The sequence below is a fragment of the Chrysemys picta genome, chromosome 16 (genome assembly GCF_011386835.1).
Source record: "Chrysemys picta bellii isolate R12L10 chromosome 16, ASM1138683v2, whole genome shotgun sequence".
Taxonomy (NCBI): Eukaryota; Metazoa; Chordata; order Testudines; family Emydidae; genus Chrysemys; species Chrysemys picta.
In genome coordinates, this window is record NC_088806.1 from 11,704,314 (window position 1) to 11,727,832 (window position 23,519).

General features: G+C 48.9%; 1 protein-coding gene across 10 annotated transcripts in view; it reads right to left on the minus strand.

The window, feature by feature from the left end:
- The window catches only part of LOC103307271 (zinc finger protein OZF-like), a 95,144-nt gene extending 77,636 nt beyond the window's left edge, over positions 1–17,508 (minus strand). For 2 of the 10 annotated variants that reach the window (XM_065569367.1, XM_065569365.1), the window contains exon 1: positions 17,179–17,508. In XM_065569367.1, the coding sequence (XP_065425439.1) occupies positions 17,179–17,487 (309 nt within the window). In that variant the 5' untranslated portion in view covers positions 17,488–17,508. The remainder of the gene's footprint in view (positions 1–17,178) is intronic. The other 8 variants (XM_065569373.1, XM_065569375.1, XM_065569369.1 and 5 more) reach the window with 7 other exon arrangements.
- Between the last annotated feature and the right edge of the window lie 6,011 nt (positions 17,509–23,519).

Consider the following 23,519-nt stretch of genomic DNA (forward strand, 5'->3'; position numbering starts at 1 on the left):
GACCAATTTTTAACCAGTTGATTCTGGGAAACGTTTCCGGGAGAGTGCATCAGCCACTTTGTTAGAAGCCCCTGAAATGTGTTGTATTTTAAAATTTTGGAGAGCTAAGCTTCACCGAAGAAGTTTTTTGTTATTCCCCTTGCCAGTATGAAGCCACTGTAACGCAGCATGGTCTGTTTGTAGTTGGAAACGCCGTCCCCAAACATATGGGCGTAGCTTTTCCAGCGCATACAAAATGGCATAGCATTTTTTTTTGCTGATTGACCAGTGGCTTTCCCTCTTAGACAGTTTCTTGCTGAGAAACACAACAGGATGGAATTTTTGATCCGGTCCTTCCTGCATTAAAACTGCTCCTACGCCCCGCTTGGACGCATTTGTGGTTACTAGGAACGGTTTGTTAAAGTCTGGGGCCCTTAGCACAGGGTCAGACATGAGTGTTGCCTTAAGCTGGTGAAAGGCCTTTTGACACTTATCAGTTCACTGAACTGCATTTGGCTGTTTCTTTCTGGTTAGGTTTGTTAGCGGGGCGGCGATTTGGCTGTAGTGGGGTACAAATCGCCTATAATATCCGGCCAAGCCTAAGAAGGATTGGACCTGTTTCTTTGACTTTGGAACCGGCCACTTTTGGACAGCGTCCACTTTGGCCTGTAGGGGATTTATAGCTTCTTGACCCACCTGGTGCCCCAGGTAAGTCACTCTGTTTTGGCCTATTTGACACTTTTTAGCCTTAACAGTTAGTTCTGCCTGTCGGATGCACTCGAAGACTTTTTCCAGGTGCTCCAGGTGTTCTGTCCATGAATAAAAAAAATGGCCACATTATTGAGGTAGGCAACTGCAGATTTTTTAAATTCCGCTAGGAGACCATCTACAAGTTTTTGGAAGGTGGCGGGTGCATTTTGCAACCCGAAAGGGAGTACATTGAATTTATACACCCCTGCCTGGGTGACGAAGGCTGACCTTTCCTCATCTAGTGGTACATGCCAGTATCCCTTGGTTAAGTCTAAAGTAGAGGTGAATTGGGCATGTCCCAATTTCTCCAATAGCTTATCTGTGTGTGGCATTGGATAGTTGTCAGGACGAGTAACAGCATTTAGCTTACGGTAGTCCACGCAAAAGCGTATTTCCCCATCTGGTTTGGGAACTAGAACCACTGGAGATGCCCATGCACTATTAGAGGGGCGGATTATACCCATCTGTAGCATGTTCTGGATCTCCCTTTGTATAGCAATTTGGGCATGAGGTGACTCCCGGTAGGGTGGGGTTCTAATTGGGTGAGCATTACCTGTGTTAATGGAGTGGTATGCCCGTTCGGTCCGTCCTGGAGTGGCTGAGAAAATTGGTGCAAAGCTTGTGCACAGCTCCTTGATTTGCGGTTGCTGCAGACGTTCAAGGGTCGTGGAGAGGTTTACCTCTTCCATGCGACCATTTTTTTTCCTTTGTAGTAGACACCTTCAGGCCACTCCGCGTTATTTGTTTTCTGGGCTGTAAACTGGCAAACGTTTAATTCTCTGGAATAAAAGGGCTAAAGAGAATTAACATGGTATACCTTAGGCTTTATGTTGGAGGTGGGGGAGGCTATGAGACAGTTAACAGCTCCTAGGCGCTCCTGGACCGTGAATGGTTTTTCCCACGACGCTTTCATTTTATGGCCCTGGAGCGCCTTTAAGACCATGACTTGGTCTTCTACTTTGAAGGACCATTCTCTGGAATGTTTATTATACCAGGCCTTTTGCTTTTTCTGAGCATTCTTTAGGTTTTCTTTAGCAAGGGCTAAAGAGTGTCGGAGGGTGCTTTGTAGGTTGCTTACAAAGTCTAGAATGTCAGTTCCTGGAGAAGGCGTAAACCCCTTCCATTGCTGCTTCACCAACTGTAATGGCCCCTTAACCTCGCAGCCATACACAAGTTTAAATGCTGAAAACCTTAAACTGGGATGTGGTACAGCCCTGTAGGCGAAAAGCAACTGCTGCAACACTAGGTTCCAATTATTGGAGTGTTCATTTATGAATTTAAGTATTATGGCCCCCAAAGTTTCATTAAACCTCTCCACCAGGCCATTGGTTTCACGGTGGTAAGGGTTGGCAACCAAGTGATTCACCCCATGAGCTTCCCACAGGTTTTCCATGGTCCCTGCCAGGAAATTAGTTCCCGAATCTGTAAGGATGTCGGAGGGCCAACCTACCCTGGCAAAAATGTCTGTTAATGCCTGGCACACACTTTTAGCCCTGGTGTTGCTTAAGGGTACTGCTTCCGGCCATCGGGTAGCAAAATCCATGAAAGTTAGTACGTACTGCTTTCCTCTGGGTGTCTTCTTTGGGAAAGGACCCAGAATATCCACAGCTACTTGCTGAAATGGAACCTCAATTATGGGTAGTGGCTGGAGAGGGGCTTTAACCTGGTCTTGGGGCTTTCCCACTTGTTGGCACACCTCACAAGATTAGCAACGTCCTTGCCCATTCCCTCCCAGTGGAAGGACTTCCCCAACTGGTCTTTGGTTCTGTTCACCCCAGAATGGCCACTGGGATGATCATGGGCTAAGCTCAAGAGCTTTACCCGATACTTAGTGGGAACTACCAACTGTCTTTGAGGATGCCAGTCTTCCTGGTGCCCACCAGAAAGAGTCTCCTTGTATAAAAGTCCTTGTTCTACAACTAACCGGGATCGGTTAGAAGAGCTGAGAGGCGGTGGGGTGCTCCGCGCCACCGCCCAAGCTTTCTGAAGGCTGTCATCTGCTTCCTGCTCAGCCTGGAACTGTTCCCTTGATGCTGGAGACATCAGTTCCTCCTTGGACTGTGGACTGGGGCTTGGCCCCTCTGGAAGCGATGCAGGTGCTGGGGCGGTTTCCATTGACTGTGAACCGCTGTCCGCTGGTGCACTATGTGGTATTTTAGGCTCTGGCTGAGCCTCTTGGGTAGGGTTATCTGCTGCTTCTGCCAGTTTAGGCTCGCTGGTGCACTCTGGCATTGGAGTTGTAGACGGGTTTGCAAGCGCTGGACTCAGTGCTGGCAATGGTTCTGGTGCTGGTTGCGTTGCCAGTTCCGGTTTTGGGACTGGCTTTGGCTGGGTCTCTGGGATTGGATCCACTACGGCTGTTGCAGTTGTTGGCAGGGGATCCGGTTCCACCACCTTTGTTTGGGTCTTCGGTAACACAGACGGGGCCCTGGTGGACGGCTCAGGAACAGGGATGGGGGTGCAAGCTTGCTTAGTCACCTGCAGCCAGGCTATTTCCATCTTCTTCGCTAGCTTCACATGGTTGGCCAAGTCTTCCCCCAGCCGCATGGGGATAGGATAATTGTCAGACTGCAAAAGTCCACATTTCTGACAAGCCCTTGTACTGGACATGCAACTTGGCTGTAGGCAAGGTTACAGAGCGTGACACGAAGGGTTGAATTGTTACTGGAGCCTCCGGGTTGGTGAGTTTGGGGTCCACTAGGGATTGGTGGATAGTTGACATTTGTCCCCCAGTGTCCCTCCAAGCGATAACCTTCTTTCCGCCCACTTTCAAGGTTTCCCTTTGCTCTGAGGGTATGAGAGAGGCATCTGGGTTTGGGGATCTTTGGTGTGATTGGGGTGTAATGAACTGTAATCGGGTGGGGTTTTTGGGGCAGTGAGCCTTTATATGTTCCAGTTCATTACATTTAAAACATCGCCCTGCTAAGGTATCAGCGGGGAGATGTTGGTTGGTGGAGACTGGAGTGGTGGGGTGAGAAGGCGCCTGGGGTTTCCCTTGGGATGTGGGCAGGGCCTTGGGTTGTCCCCGGTGGTAAGGTTTTGTTTCGACTTGCCCCTTCTGATATTCGCTCCAACTGCTACTATTTTTTTTCTTTTCTGCCACCTCCACCCATTTGGCTCCAATTTCCCCCGCCTCGGTTACAGTTTTGGGCTTCCTATCTAGGATGTACCTTCCTATTTCCTCAGGAACACCCTCTAAAAACTGCTTCATTTGCATTAGGAAGGGCAACTTTTCTGTAGATTTAACATTTGCTCCTGATATCCAGGCATCCCAATTTTTTCCAATGTGGTAGGGATGTCGGGTAAATGACACATCGGGTTTCCACCTTAGGGCTCTGAACCGTCGACGGGCATGCTCGGGTGTTAACCCCATTCTGAGTCTGGCCTTGTTTTTAAAAAGTTTATAACTGTTCATGTGTTCCTTAGGCATTTCAGCCGCCACCTCTGCTAAGGGTTCACTGAGCTGCGGCCTCAGCTCTACCATGTACTGGTTTGGAGTGATGCTGTATCCATGGCAGGCCCTTTCAAAATTTTCTAAGAAGGCCTTAGTATTATTGCCTGCCTTGTAGGTGGGGAATTTTCTGGGATGGGAAGTGGTACCTGGAGAGGAGTTGCTAGGATGGGCTGGTGCATCCTGCCTAGCCCTTGCTACTTCCAGTTCATGCTTCCTTTCTTTTTCTCTTGCCTCCTCTTTGGCTTTTTTCAGCTCCATCTCTTTTTTGTGGGCCTCCTCTTTGGCTTTCTCTTCTCTTTCACGGGCCTCCTCTTCGGCTTTTTTTTTTTTCTTTTATGGGCCTCCTTTTTGGCTTCTTTTTCGAGTTTTTTATTTTGAAGTAGTCTGATTTTTTTTTCATTTTCTTCTGCTTCTAGTTTGGCCAGTTTTATTTTGTTAGCTACTTCTTTGGTAGTTATTTTTCTGTTTTCTTGTGCTGGGTCACACCCCACTGAAGTTGACTGAAACTGGGATGCACTTAGCTCAGGCTGCTGCTGAGATAACGGAGACTTTCTAACTAGCTACTCCCAAGGATGTAAGAAAAAACAACAACAATTCAGCTTGTAAATTCCTTTTACCAGTCCTTTGCTTATTAATTGAACCCTTCTCTTAACAAAGGCCCTTGTTAAAATACTTAACACCTCTGCCTTCAGGCAAGGAGAGATAAGATATGCATCTACCTTCAGCTCTGCTTTCCAAGCAGCTAGAAGGAAAAAAAAATCTTCCTGGCTTTTGGGTTTTAAATGAATCCCACCGCTACCACCATCTCAAGGCTGTATCCCCACTTTGAACTTTAGGGTACAAATATGGGGGCCTGCATGAAAACTTCTAAGCTTAATTACCAGCTTAGGTTTGGTCCGCTGCCACCATCCCATTCCTTCCCTGGGTAGCCTTGAGAGACCTTCACCAATTTTCTGGTGAATACAGATCCAAACCCCTTGGATCTAAAAAACAAGGAAAAATCAATCAGGTTCTTTAAAAGAAGGCTTTTAATTAAAGAAAAAGGTAAAAATCATTTCTGTAAAATTAGTATGGAAAATAATTTTACAGGGTAATCAAACAAAGAACTCAGAGGATCTCCCTCTAGCCTTAGGTTTAAAGTATAGCAAACAGAGATAAACGCTCTAGTAAAAGGTACATTTACAAGTTGAGAAAACAAAGTAAAACTAAGATGCCTTGCCTGGCTTTTTACTTACAAGTTTGAAATATGAGAGACTTGTTTAGAAAGATGGGGAGAACCTGGATTGATGTTTGGTCCCTCTCAGTCTCAAGAGCGAACAAACTTCCAAACAAAGAGCACAAACAAAAGCCTTCCCTCCTCCCCCCCAAGATTTGAAAGTATCTTGTCCCCTTTATTGGTCCTTTGGGTCAGATGCCAGCGAGGTTACCTGAGCTTCTTAACCCTTTACAGGGAAAAGGATTTTGGAGTTTCTGGCCAGGAGGGATTTTATAGTACTGTACAAAAGGACAGCTGTTACACCCTTTTCTTTATAGTTATGACAGAGGTATGTATGGATAATGGAATCAACCTCCAGCCCCAGCCTGTCCTGATTAAATAAAGTTCAAACACCAACGGCTGAAGATGCAGACAAAAGCCCTAACAAAGTAAAAACAATCCACCCTAAAAAGAAAAGGTACAATAGAAAGAAGATCAAAGCCTGGTCCAAGGCTGAAAGTCATGTCTGCAATTGACGGGTGATCAATCACCAACCCAGAAGCAGCATGACACAGCAAGACCTATAAACTCTGGATTCAAACTAAAGCCTAAAAAAAGGATGGGTAAATTGGAAAACTTTGGAGGAGGGTAACATTCTGCTGCCAACATGGAAGGGCATTGGTGCATGCCCAACAGAGACCCAGCTCGTCCTTGTGCCCGGCTTTCCTGGCCAGTTAGCCGCCACAAGCTACGAACCCAAGCTGCAAACTCAAGCCACAGACTCAAGCAGGACTGGTAACTATGCAGCAGCTGCAGAACGCGTGTGTGTGTGTCTCTCTCTCTCTCTCTCTCTCTCTCTCTCGGTGTTAGATATAATGTGTGTGTATAAGGATTAAGATATTAGTTATTGGTCATAAATAAAATTATCATAATAAATGTGGCATCTTTATTTTGTCCCCTTTAATAAGATCCTGCTAGTTTTTATTGGTATAACAACCAGCGAAGAAGTATTATTACCTGGCAAGGAGGGACATGTGGTATGACTTCCTGGGAATGTGGGGCTCGCTGTTACCTAGGATTTCTCCCAGGGGAAGCCCCTTGCCGCTACCCCCAGGTTCCTTCCTGGTGCACTGCACTCCCCAATTGAGCAGGCAAGTCAGTTACCAGTCAGACTGTCACCCCTTCCCCTCTAAGCCCCGTGGGCACTTCCCAAGCCAGGTCCCAAGATACTTTTGTAAATGCTTCCGACTGCCCAAGGCCGGAAGGCCCCTTTTTACTTAGGAAATTTTGTCCCGGCCTGTTCTCAACAGGACCTAACGGCTATCTATATGGCCACGCTATCAAGGGGCGTAAAAACAAAACTGTCACCGAGGCATCCTTCCCCTTTTCCCTTACCGACACCAACTTTGAGGCTCTGGAGGAAAACTCCCATGCAGAGATTGACATATTAGCAACAGCTGGCACCTGTGAACTGTCGTCTGGTACGGGAACTTCCATGCAATGTTTTGTAATCAGTTACCTGCTTTTTGGTATTCCTACCACTTATTCTGGTTGTCACCCTAAGTTTACTTTCACCTACAGGAGGGGGACCCCTACTCTACACGACTGCCTCCTAGCCCATCGTTACAATCTCCATTCCCCAACTACTCCCCCTCATATCCTTCCCACACACATCTGTCTAATCACGGCCTCAGAGAAATTCGAGTCTCGGACCACCAAATGTGGTACAGCCCACCCAACCAACAGAATTCCCGCTACCGACGGTGGATGGTGCTAAATGCAACTATGGGAACCATCACCTTCTCATTTCTGCCTTCCAAATAACTACCCTATACCCCAATTGTACCCAAGGAGTGGCCATTGGATTAGCCCAGCTTCTGCAGTGGGAAAAATTTTGGAGAAAAAGAGGCTTGCTGAAAGGGGCCTTGCATGGTCTAACTGGAGCAGCCGCTATCTGGACGATAGACAAGGCCCAGGACCATGAACAACGCCTGGGGAATTTGGAAAGGGCATCAGGCCTCCTCACTGAGGCAGGGTTAACCAGCACCCTCTCAAATATAAAAACCCTCCATGCCCTGTCAGGACTGGGAACCACAACCCAAACCCTCTTAACAAAATTAATAAACACCCTCGTTTTAACAGGGAAAAACACCGGATGGGATTCAGCTTGCAGCCAAATGCAGGATTTCTTTAATGGTTTCTTAGGAGAAATGCAGAGCGATGTCCTGTGTCAGCAATGGCCCAAAGCCCTTAACGCTACTGCAGGAGTGCCACCCGAGCTATGGAAATGGACGCATATGTGGGCATTGTCAGGGTGGGCCTGAGACTCCTCAAAATGCTCCTTCCAGGCCTCGGGGCCTGTCAATGGCAAATAGGTCCCAGCACACTTACTTTTGCCGGGACCCTGGGCGGGCTGTCTATGGGACTGGGTTATCAGCCGGCAGGTATGGGAAGTCAAGCCACCCCACGGACCTAGCCGTTTTATCACCACTCCCCATGGTTTAGCTGATCAACACGTCTGGGTGGGAATCGGAACCTTGTGGTCCTTATGGCCCTTGGAACCCCCACAATTATTTTGTCTCCGTAAGTTACACCCTGGGGAATTGCTGAACATCTTTGATACAGTTTGTTGGGAAGGAGAAGCAGTAGGCAAGGCCCCAGGAGGAGAAGCCCTGTTTGGGAAAAGGGATGGTTGTGCCCTGCCATCCAATCCCCACACCCCTCTTCCTTTTCACCTTAATTTGACCACTGCTCAGGGTAGCCGATTTATCGCATGGCTTGCTAATCCCCAAATCTCTGTATCCCTCCACCCAGCCGTCCCTCTTACCTTCGATTGGACTTCCCTCATCCCAAACCGCTTCTTCAATTTAACTTTTCTACTTTCCCTCCTCTCCAACCTATCGCACCTCCAAGACCAAGTACATGTAATAGAGGTCGAATACAACGAAGAGGCCAAAGCATTTCAGGCCCCCTATTGAGCGGGTACCCTATGTTCTTACCATGACGTTTTGTGTTTTGCCTCTAAAGAAATCACCCAAGCCATGCCCAGCCTCTTCACTTCCTCAATCTTAAAAATACTAACTGGAATAATTCTAGCGATCTGTTGCTGTTTATTAATCGCCTCCCTCTGCTGTCTCTGCAAGATATGTCGTTTACCCCAGCTACAGGTTCAACCTCCACCCCAAGCCCTTCTTTTCCACATAGATATCCCTGAAACCACACTGTATTCCCCCTAAGACCCAGAAATAAGCCACCTTAGTGTCAAATCCATCAGTACCTCCAGTCTCGTGTCCGCTAATCCCCCTTTTCCACCAAGTCTAAATACTGCCCTATAGCCGCTTTAGCAAATTACAATAATGATGCCTACATGGCATCAGAGGAGGGAAATTGTGGGGAAAAAGAACTAGGTAGCCTTTTTAATGACAGCCACAGTAACACCAAAGGCCCAAATTCAGGCACAGTGACAAAAGCTGACTGCACAGATGGCCTTTACATAAAACAGTACAGGCCAGAACCAGAACAAAGCTAAGCTGTGCAATTCTCTGCCAAATACGGTCATGGGCTATTACCAGAGGAGGGAGGGGAGGAAGCCATGCGAAAGGCCTTAGCAACATGATAACCGCTTATAGATAAAAAACATAACTGCTTGCTGATGAAACATGGTAATGGCTTATATGAAGAAATTGCTTCTAGTAAAGGACAGCTCCTCCAGCTACCTGCCACCAGCCAATCATATATCATCTTTGGGTGTCCTGTAATAAACCCCAGGCCTCCCCGGGAAAACAATATGTACCCTGACAAAAAAATAACACCCCCGCTGGTGCCAAGTACCACCCATGTCAAAACCACCAAAAACCCCCCCCACCCAATAGGCACCCAATTCTCGTAAATAATGAGGAAGCTACCGGGAAAAAGGGACAGACCGCTACTCTTATTTTCACATAAATGACGTATTATTTGTACTATACTTGCGGTTTGATGGACTAAAGCAGCTTGCAGGCTGCTGCTAGGTTTGACAGTTTTCTGACTGTCGCCCCAACGCGTTGGTATGTATTGCAATAAACTGCCCTCAGGCTTGAGTCTGTGAACTAAAATCAATGCGTGGGTGACTTTTTCCACGATACACTTATCAAGTTTGCGGAGGATACCAAGCTGGGAGGAGTTGGAAGTGCTTTGGAGAATAGGATTAAAATTCAAAATGATCTGAACAAACTGGAGAAATGGTCTGAAGTATATAGGATGAAATTCAATAAGGACGAATCCAAATTACTTCACTTAGGAAGGAACAAGCAGTTGCACACATACAAAATGGGAAATGACTGCCTAGGAAGGAGTACTGTGGAAAGGGATCGGGGAAGGGGGGGGGGGGTCACAGTGGATCACAAGCTAAATACGAGTCAACAGAGTTACACTGTTGCAAAAAAAGCAAACATCATTCTGGTATGTATTAGCAGGATTATTGTAAGCAAGACACGAGAAGTAATTTTTCTGCACTCCTCCGCGTTGATTAGGCTCAACTGGAGCAGTGTGTCCAGTTCTGGGCGCCATATTTCAGGCAAGATGTGGACAAATTGGAGAAAGTCCAGAGAAGAGCAACAAAAATGATTGAAGGTATAGAAAACATGACCTATGAGGGAAGATTGAAAAAATTGTGTTTGTTGAGTCTGGAGAAGAGAAGACTGAGAAGGGACATGATCACAGTTTTCAAGTACATAAAAGGTTGTTAGAAGGAGGAGGGAGAAAAATTGTTCTTCTTATCCTCTGAAGATAGCACAAAAAGCAATGGGCTTAAATTGCAGAAAGGGAGGTTTAGGTCCGACATTAGGAAAAACTTCCTGTCAGAGTGGTTAAGCACTGGAATAAATTGCCTAGGGAGGTTGTGGAATCTCCATCATTGGGGATTTTTAAGAGCAGGCTGGACAAACACCTCACAGGGATTATCTAGATAATACTTAGTCCTGCCTTGAGTGCAGGGGACAGGAGTAGATGACCTCTCGAGGTCTCTTCCAGTTCTATGATTCTATGAACCAAAGGCCAGAGAAGAGCAGAATCAAAGGAGTCACTTTGGGGGATTCTCCCTGTCATTGTCCCAAGGCAGCTGTCTCAGGTTTATTAAGTTGTTTGATGTTCCAGCCTTTATACAGTCTCTCCTGGGAGTGCCCCCTTTCATGGGCTGGGCCTAGTTTTAGCTTTTGGCAAGTGTGACCCTGGGGGCTCTGAGACTGGGCCTCCTTGTCTCAGCACACCTCGTTTCTTTCTGTGGCTCCCCAGCGAGTCCAGATGAGTAGATACTCCTCATAGAACCTGTGCACATAAGAATGGCCCACTGCGTCAGACCAATGGTCCATCTAGCTCAGTGGCCAATGCCAGGTGCTTCAGAGGGAATGAAGAGAACAGGGAATCATCTAGTGATCCATCCCCTGTCACCCATTTCCAGCTTCTGGCAATCTAAGGCCAGAGACACCATCCCTGCCCATCCTGCCTGTGACACTGGCAGATGAGGTGTTAGCTCTTGTAAAAGTCCCCCATGTCTTAATTGAACACGGACAAACGCATAGCTGGAATCACTCTGACTCACCAGTGTTAGTAGTGTTAAAAGAGTATTATAATGACAAGAATGTGTTTAGACTTTATTGAATGCTTTACTGAGTTGTTGCCTGGGTTAATATCTCACTAGTTGCATTGTGAGCCTCTCTGGCTATTTAGATCACCAGACAGGGGAGAGACTTTACCTAGGGGAAGTGCTGATTGGCAACAGAATGCATTACACCCTGCCTGGCAGGAAAGGTCCATCAACACTAGATAGACTATTATGGGACATTAAAGAAGACACAAGACTGTTGTTGTGCTCTTGATCTCTCATTAGCTGAGTTTGCACTCAGAGCACATGGCAAAAAGAGGATAAAAAACCCCATGCTGAAGGAACTGATTATCTCTATGCTGCTTGGATTCTGGGGGGGCAAAGTTTCTAGGCATAAGGAAGAGATTCTCAGCTCCTTATCCTGGATTAGTCCTAAAGAATATGTAGAGCTTGCTTATTAAGCTTCCATTGCCTTTTGAAATTTAAGACTAACTCGTCTGCACCTGCTTTAAGTTTGTAAACAATTCTCATTTTCTTTGAAATAAATCTCAATACAGGTTATGACAGGACTGGCTACAAGTGTTGTCTTTGTGGGAAATCTAAGATTCAATTGACCTAAGGAAGTGACTGATCCTTTGGGACTGGCAGTAACCTGAACATTGCTGTGATTCATGGTGTAAGGCAGTGGTTCTCAACCAGGGGTGTGGAGCAGTTATCAGGGGGGCTGCCAAGCAAGGCCAGCATTAGACTTGCCGAGGCCCAGGGCAGAAAACTGAAGTCCTAGCGTATGGGGCTGAAGTCCAGGGCCCCTGAGCCCCAACACCAGGAGCTAAAGCCAAAGCCTAAGCAATGTAGCTTTGTGGGGGCCCCTGCGGCATGGGGCCCCAGGCAGTTGCCCTGCTTGCTACCCCCTAACGCCAGCCCTGGCTTTTGTATGCAGAAAGGCAGTATTGTGGCCCACATGGGCCATGGAGTTTTTATAGTATGTTGGGGGGGGGGGCCTCAGAAAGAAAAAGGTTGAGAACCCCTGGAGTACGGGACCATCTGTCACAAAGGTGAGCTCACCTGTGTGGTGAGATATATGGGATGACACAAGGGAACTGTCTGCGATTCCACATTAATGCTGTTACACTGGATACTTGGTTGTTGAAATCTACATATAGACCTCACAACCAATTTGGGGTTTGTTCCCTGCTACTTACCAGTCTGCCTGAGGCTGGTGCTCATGCCCTCGAGTCACTGAAGACAGTGTTACAGAGACTTATGGGCACAACGCCACCAGCAACAATTGGCAGCAATGCAGAGCAGGCTTTACAGTGCAGTGTGGGCCAAATGGTCCATGGACTGAGTCAAGCCCCAGTTCTCCGCCAGTGCACATCAGCATCCCGGCAACCTTCAAGGAAGCTCAAGGCTGCCACTCCTTCAGTGATGATGGATCTCCAGCATAGCATCACCCGCACCCCATGACCCGCCTTGTCTCCTGAGACAGAGGTGAGTGACAGAGCGTGCACAAAGGATCCGGTGTGGGGTGGGGGTGGGAAAGAGATAACAAAACACACCTTCTAGGGGGTCACCCCTCAGGAAGTCAAGATAACAGGCACTGTGGTGGCAGTAAAGGGGGAGGGGAGGGAGTGGGAGCAGAAGGGAGCAGCACCCTCAAAGGCAACGCTGCCAGTGGGTCGCCCCACCACATTAGGCATGGGGTTGATAGGGGTCCATTCCCTGGGCCTGGGTGCCTGTGAAGCGCTATATAAACCCCACGCTGGCACAGAAGGGGTTAAACTGCTTTAGTCTGGACTGGCCCAGCTCCTCCACACCTGCAAACCATGCCAGGACTGGAGCAGGAGTTAACAGGAGAGACCTACTCTATTCAGAGTGGGGCAACCCTGGGAAGGGAACAGTCTGTGGAACATCTCCAGCCCCAAACAGAGGGCTGGCAGCATTCGGGGCTCTGGCCTTCACTGAGTGGAGGCCCAGCAGTTGGGCACCAGGTTGATGGGCTGGATGGCCTCTCACTGGGGGCTGCCAGCAGCCTGGCACATGGAGTAGATAAGGGGTGGCCTGTGGAGCAGGAAGTGGAGCAGCGTCCCAGACAGCACACAGAGAAGGGAAATGGAGAGGGGACATGGGGCACTGCAGTGAATTCAACACCCGTCCTGAAGACCATTGGCAGAAAGTCGTCCGCTCCCTGGCCTATGGGTGTCAGACAGTGACACAGAGATCCCTTGGCAAAGGCTCACTTGGTCTTTGCCAGCAGCTCTCACCTGAGACCTGACAAACCCATCACACCAAACACATCTCTCGGAGGATGGTCATGTGAGGTGTCTACAGAAAGCTCATAGGTGGTCAAGACTCAAAGACTGAGAGATCAACATAGGGGTCATATGTAAGGAACAAAGCATTTATACTGAAAATCTACTTTATGAACTTGGAATGGAAAATCAATCACCGAGAGGTAACGGGCCCCGGGATCGGACCATCCACCCAAGAGGGAGTCGTCACTTCTCACTAGTCAGCACACAAGGTAACGCAATGCTCAAGTGACCAGCCTTCTCCCTCCCAAACTGTCAATGGAAAACCATCAGAGCACCACCAAACAAATGAAACTTATGACAGGGAGCAGAAGGTAACAAATGTAATTATCTGAAATCCAAAATATGAATAGTTTAAAGGTACATGCCACACATGTATGGGGTGGAGGGGCAGGCCACAGTGTATCAGGGAGGGGGCGTGTTTGGAGGAAGGGCAGAGCTAGGACATGGCTAGACTAGGAGCAGAAGGCCCAGCTAGGGCACAGACCATGTGAGAGATTTCTCTCGGTGGCTCTGTTACCAACTGCCCATGACAAACACTTGAAAGAAGGGGAGGCTGAGCTGGAAATGGTAGCAGAAGGAGGAGGTGGGGAAGGAGAGAAACATTTGAAGGCATGAGCATTATTCCCATTCCACCGTAATGAAAAAAGTACAGGAGAGGGGAGCAACACTTCACAATCACCCAGCACCTACGTGGAGAGAGCACTGGACTGGGACTATACCTGGCTTTGCCACAGACCTGTTGGGCGACCTTGGGTAAGTCATTGCACTTCTCCGTGCCTCCGATTGCAAACTTGTGTGAGACCTACAACTGCCTATAGGGCTGCTACCTCCTCCCGCCAACATCGCTCTGTGCAAAAAGCTAGGAAATTCACTTACAAAAAACTTTATGAACACAGGATTTAAGGTTGCCCGGAGCTGTCTGGTGCCCCTCCAGAAGAGAGATCAGCAAAACTCAAACTTGTAAAAATCGGGAAATGCAGAGATAAGGTACACACCAATGTAATCCTAATTCTGACCCACGTGAGCAATGACCCTTTCTTTACTCCTACAACACACCTATGTGCACCCAGCTATTTGAGATAGTGCCTATCACTAAAGTACTAGGGAAAATGTCAACCAGGGCACACAATAAAGCACTTTATCTTTGCTCAGGTGGAATTTGGTTTTAGGTGAGCTGCGCTGTACAGGAGCTACTGACACCTGTTCTAAACTCAGATACTGGGCTGCTCCCCAGAAACAGCCGCACACTTGTCAACTGAACACCTCTTCACCCCTTTTTACAACTCTTGCATCCTTACTCACAGAAATTCCAGCTAACGTTCTACATTCACTTACCCATCGTTAAGCACACAGACTGCTCTCGCATCCCATCTCACTGCTGACCATTCCCATGGCAAACAGTCCTGTTTCCCCCTGACAACATGCACAGCTCAGTGCCGATACAGACTGGAAGCTCAAGGTACACATGCACCTCTTTCCTTTCATCGCACACATGGGTGACTCAGACCCATATCTTCTTATATCACAATCACACCTCCACTAAGTTGCTCCAACTAACGCCTCTACCTTTCAGTGAAGCTACACCTAACACAGTGAGTGCAGCTGGAGTGCTGGCAGATAATGCCCAGTGGCAGTTGCCACCTCTAGGGGGCAGAATTAAGGTTGCATTGGCGTGCACATTAGCTCTCTATTTCCTAGTTTTTGGAGGTTTGAATTTTGCTGAACTTGATACTCTGGCAGGGCCCAACATACTGCTGTTTAAGGACACGGAGGGTTTGTAGGCTGCAGACCTGATCTTTGACATTTTTGTTTTTTTAAAAGATAAATAATTACAATAAATGTACTGCTGCATAAATGAAGGTGTGAGGGACTAGATGGATGTTCAGTCAATACGCAGAAAGTGATGGCTCCCCATCCCTATCTGCCATTCACACAGGCAGCAAAGCCCTGGGAAAGGCAACTTTCAGAGGCAAAGAGAAGGGGCTAGAGCTTAGAGTTTCTCTGCCAGTCAGGAAGGGGTAGCAGCAAGGGAAGACTGACAGCTGATAGTTGGAGGGGTGAAAAGGTTTGGGGGTATGGTGGGGGACAGAAGCAGCTGGGACTGGGCAGAATTAAGGTCCCTACAGGATACAGGCATTCGCCATAGGGCTATGAATAAGGCATTTTACTGTATAAAGTTCCAGATTAGATTATACCAATTTGTAAAGACACATGAGATCTTTCCCTCATGGTATCAACTTCACTGGGTTCTCTCTTTTATTGGTAATTCCCAGAAGTCAATAGATAAATAACATTCTATCAGTTGTGAAGTGGCCATTTCAGATTTCTGGGGAGTGTCTATAATTTTGAACTAGGGGCCAGGTCCTTGGAGAGACAGAACCTTATTTTCATTTTAACTTGTGCATGCTTAGCGGCTTCTGGAATTTGGTTCAAAGTATTTCCATGTTTCCCTGACCTGTTCTTAAAAGCGCTGCTATAGAAAGTGGGGAGAGGCAGAAACTCACTATAGGATCATAGCTATTTATAGCTCATCGGAAGAAGGATGGGGATTGGTGGGTGTCTGGGGATTTAATAATAAACACACAAATATCATCCTTCTTAATGAATTTTCCTCTTCTAATTCCCATAAACCACTAAATTATCCCTGGCTGCACCCAGGAGTCTGGGGAGGGAGTACTAGTAACCTCCTAAAAACAACAACAAGGAGTCTGGTGGCACCTTAAAGACTAACAGATTTATTCGGGCATAAGCTTTCGTGGGTAAAAACCTCACTTCTTCGGATGCACCCGATACTAGTAACCTCCTGTGGCCAGTGTGGAAACTAAGGCACAAGGATCTTTCAGTTTCTGGCTCAAAGTCACCTACTTTACTGGATAAATCCCTAGTTGCTGGAGTCTCTTTCCCTGGAAGTTTTTAAGAACAGGTAGCACAAACCTCTGTCAGAGATAATCTACATATACCGGGTCCTGCCTCGGCAGAGAGAGCTGGACTTGATGACAGCTGGAGATCCTGAGTAGCCCTACATGTCTAGGATGCTATGCAATATATAGGTATAAAAACACTACATACAGAAAAATCCCCACCACAACATAATGTCAGGCAAATCAGGAATAAGAACAATCCCTCTCTCCCCCCACCCCCCAAAAAAACCTACACTCCACAGCACATGTCAGTTGTTGATCACAGGTAAAATCTGAGTGTATTTCTCATCAGTATTTGATAAATGAACAGAAAGAAAAGAGACAAGATTTGCAATAAATGTCTAGTCACGCTGAAGAATCAGAGAAAAGGGGTAAATCTGAGATGTTGTTTGTGTTTTATCATTTGAGAGACAGGGCACAATTTAAGTAGAATTAGAGAAAGAGAGAGAAAGTGGCAGGGGGGGAGGGGGAGGGATTTTAGGATTTTTATATCCTTCTATAAGAGTCGTGCAGAAAATGGGTCACAAACTCCGCATTTCATAACAGGAGAGACAAACCCCCAGACGGGGATGCGGGGGGGGGGGGGGGGATTTCTCTGGCTATGAAATGAGGGGAGGAGGAGGGGGAGGGGCAGGTTGAAGGGAGTTTATGTGACTGTCCAACACACACAGACAGTGACGGTCCCCCCCCCTTCACACGGGCCGCAGGGAGCCGGGGGGGGGGGGGCAGTCTGAAGGGGGCCGGGGGGGGGAAGGTCCCTGGAGCAGGGAAGGGGGCAGCAGTGGGGGATGGGCAAGTGCAACACACAGACCCACAGACACTTTTCTCCGCCAGGGAAGTTTCCCGGCCCCCCACAGAGAGTTCAACCCGCCTCCCCCCGATCGCTACAGAGGCCGCACCGGGACCCTCCGCCTCACCCCAGCTTCCGGCCTGGCCCAGGGCGGGGGGTCGCGGGGCTTCCCCCCACCCCACTCGGCTCTTACCGGCTCTCCCGCGGGCCCGGAGCTACCCCCGCAGCGGGCCCGGAGGTGACGGATCCCGTGAGGCGCCGGGCCGAGAGAACGAGACACGTGACGGTTGCGGCCGTTAGGGCCGTTGGAGCGCACCGCGCGCGGCGTTGGTAGGCGGTGCTGCCCCTCCGTTGGGGGCGGGGTTCTCCACAGCCCCGCTCCGGGCCCCTCCTTCCGCTCCCGGTCCCGGCCCCGCCCAGCCCGCGCTCCCGGATCACACGGGGACAGCAGCGGAAGTGACTTTAGGCCTGGGGTCGGACGAACGGGGATCGAACGGAGCATGCGCAGTAACAGCTTCTGAAACCTTCCCTTACCTGAGCTAACTAGGGCGGAAGCGCCCCCGGGGTACTCTGGGAGATGTAGTTCCGGACTCTCTCTCTGGACCGGACGTGACGTCGGGCGGGGGGCTGGGCCCGGCTGCGAATACGGTCGGGGCGCTGCGGCTCTGCCTGGGTCGTGCGGGGCCGTTGGAGCCTCTCCCGGGGCCGGAGAAGAGTTTTGTGTCTCCTGACTCTGGGCATGCGCAGATCCGGGGGGTTTCCCCCCAACGGACACTGGGGCAGAGTCACCGCCCGGCCCCAGCCCCGCCCCTGGTCAGGAGCGAGTCCGCCCCACACGTGTCCGCGCCCCACGCTGACCTTAAAGGCTCTGAGTCTAAACAGGAGAGGGAAGTAAAGAAAACATTTAAAAAAATAAACCAAACGTAATACCAGGATGACTCTAACAGCGCACTGTATAGTCCCGCCCCTTTCTTCCGCCACTGGGTGTTGAATGACCTGGTGGGATTTGGGACATTAATTCTCCCATTCCATTGATAAACTGATACAATGTGACTGAAATTAAACCAATTCCCAGCCAAGAAAAGGGGAGATCCCTGTATTGGTCGGGAATTGAACCCAGGTCAACTGCTTGGAAGACACCTATGCGCACCACTATACCACCAATGCATATGGCAAGATTGTTTCTCCCAGGTGCTACGTATGCCAAATGACTTACCCGCACAGCGCTCAGGAGCTGGCCGGACAGGCTGGAGGCAGCCTGTGAGCAGAGACAGGTTCCCAGAGTGATGGACAGATGGGGACATGGGCTCGACATCCCAGCCTGAGGTAGCACCAACCCCATCTCTGCCCTCCAAGAAGGGAAATGAAAATGGATGACCATAAGGGCAAATTTCACCCCAGCAGGAAGGAGACAGCTCCTTTTAAAGCACATTTTGTGTTGGTTCCTGCTACGTACAGAATGGTTTGTTGCTGCAGCTGATTCCAGTCCTTGGGCTCTGCCCGGATAAGGAAGGATTCAGGCTGTCACTCAAGTGAAGACGGGAGATGATTTTTTTGATAGGGACGCTGCCTCATCTTAAGGGTGTTTGTCTGTCACCTTCTAATCTAGTGAGTGCTTGCTACATGGAGGCAGCCCCCGTTCCTGGGTCTCTCCCGAGGAAATAAAGTTTCTACACAAAATCCCAAAGCATTTCACCGAAAGGAGGGAAAGGAAATGGCCACAAGATGGAGCCAGGACATAAGGAAGGTAACACAACCCCATTGTTAGGGGTAAGCCATTCTTTTTTGTCAAGGTCCAAAATTGTTGGTCAAGGTCCAGACTCCAGAGAAAATAATAATAATAATAATAATAATTAATAAAACAATAATGGTAATAAGTAAATAAAAAGTTGTTGGGGTCCATTGAAAAGCGATTTGGCCTGCTGTCTGCCTATTGATTACCCCGCATTGACTCTGAGAGGTGATTTATCTCCACTCTCTTCGATTTGAAGAGCTGGTTAGTTTTACCCTTGGTATCCCACCAGGCTGACCAAGCCATGTTATCGATGGTGACACTAGGATTGAAGGATTATATAACATTATAAAAAACTAAATAAACATGTCGTTAGAAAGTGAGCGTTTTGTAATGAAAGGCTGGTTCCCCCAGTTGAGTCCCAAATGCTCTTCTAGAAACACCCCTGGGACTCGGACCTCCCCAGCAGGAGTGAAAGGAGAAACTCCCAGCTCTGCACTTAGATCAGGCTGATTTATTGGGGAACGGGGGAGAAATTATTACATAAGAACATCCATACTGGGTCAGACCAAAGGTCCATCTAACCCAGTATCCTGTCTACCGACAGTGGCCAATGCCAGGTGCCCCAGAGGAAGTGAACCTAAGAGGCAATGATCAAGTGATCTCTCTTCTGCCATCCATCTCCATCCTCTGACAAAGAGAGGCTAGGGACACCATTCCTTACCCATCCTGGCTAATAGCCATTAATGGACTTCACCACCATTAATTCTTTGCTGCTGAGCAGGGAGCCAGGGCCGTTCTCTGGAAATCAAGGTGCCCAGCCTGACCCAGCTGCTTCATTGCCCCCCGGGGGCCCTGCAGTCTCAGACCGTCCCTGAGGCCAGGCAGCTGCTCGGGGAGCTCTCCTGGTGTCGCTGGATATCCTACTCTCAGGGCCTGAGTTCAGCCATCAGGAAAGGCAGCAGCTTTGCTCCCTACTTCTAAACAGAGTTCCCAGGCAGTGGTTCTCAACCAGGGGTCCCCGGTTGAGGGGGCAGTGAGCAGGTTTTGGGGGGACCCACCAAAATAACCCAGAAAGCAGGGCCGGCGCTAGACTAGCTGGGGCTCGGGGCAGAAACCTGAAATCCGATCCTGACTGCCAGGAGCTGAATTTGAAGCAACTTAACTTTGTGGGGGCCCCTGTGCTGTTCTGGGGGCTCCAGGCCCCCACCCCAGGACAGACAGGGCAGTAACCTCATGTCACCCCTTTGTGACTCCCAGGGACCCTGCAGGGACAGCAGCTCCATGCTGGGCCCTAGGGCCCCCCAAAGCACCTGTGGGGGAAGGGGGCAGTTCACTCCCATGTCAGGGGGCTCCTGCTGCCTGGAGGTGACTATATCCTCATAGCCCCTCCCCTCACAGAGACACTCCATAGCCCTCCCCTCACAGCCCCTCCCTTCACACATAGAGGGACTTGTTTGCTGCAGCCTGACATTACAAACCCAGGGGTGAGATTTTATAGATGCGGAATTCTCCCAACCACATATTAACCCCCCCATCCTCCCCAGTGAAAGGACTCCCCAAGCTAGTCGAGTCCATACGTGGGTCACTCTTTTGATCACACCAAACAGCTCCCTTTGAGCAACGACCGTTTGAGGCCAACAAGAGACCTTCTAGTTTGGACTCATTCATGCACCACATTTACCAGTTGTCCTGGGCTCATTGCCCGTGACCTGCACGTCTGCTGGCTGTCAGGCGTGAGACCCTTTAATCTCTGCCTCACCTATAATCCTGTTTCTCAAGCTCAAACCCAAGACCACAAACTTGCTGCAGGTTATGCAGCCCTGTAGAGCATTCAGAGACACAAAGAGAAGATCCATAGGTGACCTTGGCAAACGCCGTAAGAACGGCCAGACTGGGTCAGAGCAAAGGTCCATCTAGCCCAGTATCCTGTCCTCTGACAGTGGCCAGTGCCAGGTGCCCCAGAGGGAACTAACAAAACAGGCTTCCTGAGAGCATCTGCCCCCTTCCACCACAAGAGCAAGCAGGTAGCTAAAAGGTCGGGGGGGAAGTCCCAGGAACCCTTCCTCTTTTTCTCCACAGCCACTGCCCATCAGCAGGATTCCTCCTCCTCCTCCTCCCTCCTGGGCCTCAGTGTGACTAAATCTCCACACCTAGACAGCCGGCCCGTCCGCTGCACCCCGATCCCCCATGCCTGAGCCTCCCTGCCAAAGTCCGGCACCTGGCTCCATAGAATTAAGTCTCACATCTCACTGGGAACTCAACTTCTTGTGTCCAGAGAGTCTCGCCCCCCTCAGTAAATGACCTGAGAAACTCAGTGTCCGCCTTTTCTAAAGAAGTGTTTAGAGAGAATTTTCTCGTGTGGCCTAATGGATAAGGTGCCTGACTTTGGATCAGGCAATTGGGGGTTTGGGTCCCTTTGCAGTTGTGCTTGTGCAGTTTTCCCTTTGTACTGAAAGTCCTGCTCTCTTCTTGGCCGCTCACGCCAATGCTCTGGCTTCAGCTAGAGCCCCGGGAAGGAGTTGAGGGTAGGACATCACAAAGGCTGGGGCTAGCTATTTTGTTACTGTTTGTACATTATGTGAATGAAGGTCTGGTTGAAGAAGACTTGTTGTTTTGCAGACCATTGGAAGAACGTACAACTGGAGAAAAGATCTTCAATCTGACTAATGCATATTTTCAAGAAAAGGAAATAGATTGGTCTCGTTGCTGAGGCATTTGCACTGATGGGGCTACATCAATGACGGGGAAGTATCCCGGATTTGTAGCTCGAACAAAAAATGTTGCATCAAAAGTCTCTTGGACTCATTGCAGCATCTATAGACAAGCCCTCGCAACAAAACACATGCCTGGGGGACTGCAGGAAGTGCTGGACAATGCAGTGAAAATGGTGAATTTCATAAAATCACAGCCAACAAATTCCAGAACATTTCATATACTTTGTGAAGAAATGGGTAGTACACATGATCGTCTGTTGACCCATACTGAAGTTAGGGTGAAATAACATTTTTCCCTATCCCTGCCTGTTCCTGCTCTTTGTTATAGTTCAATATATTTTAAGTGAGGAAAATAGTAGTAAAAATATCTGCTCTGCAGCACAACCTGAAGCAACATCCGAGCAACTGGGAATGAAACAATTTGTTCCCGAAGGGGGAACTTGATGACTAACAATTGCTTTGAAATGGGGGATCAGTATAACCGTGATGCTCAGGGTTTGGGTCAGGTCAAGGGGGAACCTAATGCCAACCACTGCACGTGGGCTGCATCTGCTCTACAACTATAATTGTCTTTTTACACCAAGATCACTAACTTGAGCAGCCAACGCCACGTACAGTCCTAGTGGATGTCAGGCACAGGTAGTTTTTGCCTCAGTGTAGCTTGTTGGGATCCTGTTTGCCCAGCGTGGAGAGCACAGGTGACCACAGATAGCTCATCAGCACAGGTAACCATGCAGGCCGATAATCAAAAAAGAGCACCAGCATGGACCGTACGGGAGGTACTGGATCTGATCGCTATATGGGGAGAGGATTCAGTGCTAGCAGAACTTTGTTCAAAAAGACGAAATGCCCAAACTTTTGAAAAAATCTCCAAGGGCATGATGGAGAGAGGCCACAATAGGGACTAAGAGCAGTGTCGCGTGAAAGTCAAGGAGCTCAGACAAGCCTATCAGAAAACAAAGGAGGCAAACGGTCACTCCGGGTCAGAGCCGCCTACATGTCACTTCTATGCTTAGCTGCATGCAATTCTAGGGGGGGCCACCACCACTACCCCACCTCTGACCGTGGATTCCGAGGCGGGGGTAATCTCATCAGCCACACCTGAGGATTCTGTGGACGGGGAAGAGGAGGAGGACGAGGATGAGCTTGTGGAGAGCACACAGCACTCCGTTCTCCCCAACAGCCAGGATCTTTTTCTCAGCCTGACTGAAGTACCCTCCCAAGCCAGTACCCAAGACCATGACTCCATGGAAGGGACCTCAGGTGAGTTTACCTTTTAAAATATAAAACATGGTTTAAAAGTAGGCATTTTTTAATAATTAATTTGACCTGAGGACTTGGGATGCATTCGCGGCCAGTACAGCTACTGGAAAAGTCTGTTAAAGTGTCTGGGGATGGAGTGGAAATCCTCCAGGGACATCTCCATGAAGCTCTCCTGGAGGTACTCCAAAAGCCTTTGCAGAAGGTTTATGGGCAATGCAGCCTTATTCTGTCCTCCATGGTAGGACACTTGACCACGCCATGCTAGCAGCAAGTAATCTGGTATCATTGCATGACAAAGCCTGGCAGCGTATGGTCCCGGTGTTTGCTGGTATTCAAGCAACATCCGTTCTTTATCTCGCTGTGTAATCCTCAGAAGAGTGATATCGCTCATGGTAACCTGGTTGAAATACGGGAATTTAATTAAAGGGACAGAGGTGGCACTTCCTACTGGGCTGTTTCCTGTGGCTGAAAAGAAATCCTTCCCTGTAGTAAGCCAAGCGCGGGGGAGCGGGGAATTGGCGCTGAGCTTTTCACGTGTGGCTAGCAGGGATCTTCCCTGATACCAGCCACGCGGTGGGAGGAGGGATAAAGCCATCATCCCAGAGAATTGGATGGAGGAGTTAGTTTGTTTTCTGCTGCTGAAGGTTAACAGGAAAACCGCAGCACTCAACGAGCTTTGCTTGGTATGTGGGAAAGGAGGGCGCAGAAGCCGAAAGACAATGGCTTACCATGGCCACATGCAAGCCAAATTCTGTTGCCTGGACCTGCGTCTGTGATCTCTAGCAGCAAAGTCACAGGCACTCAATATTAAGAGGCAAAATG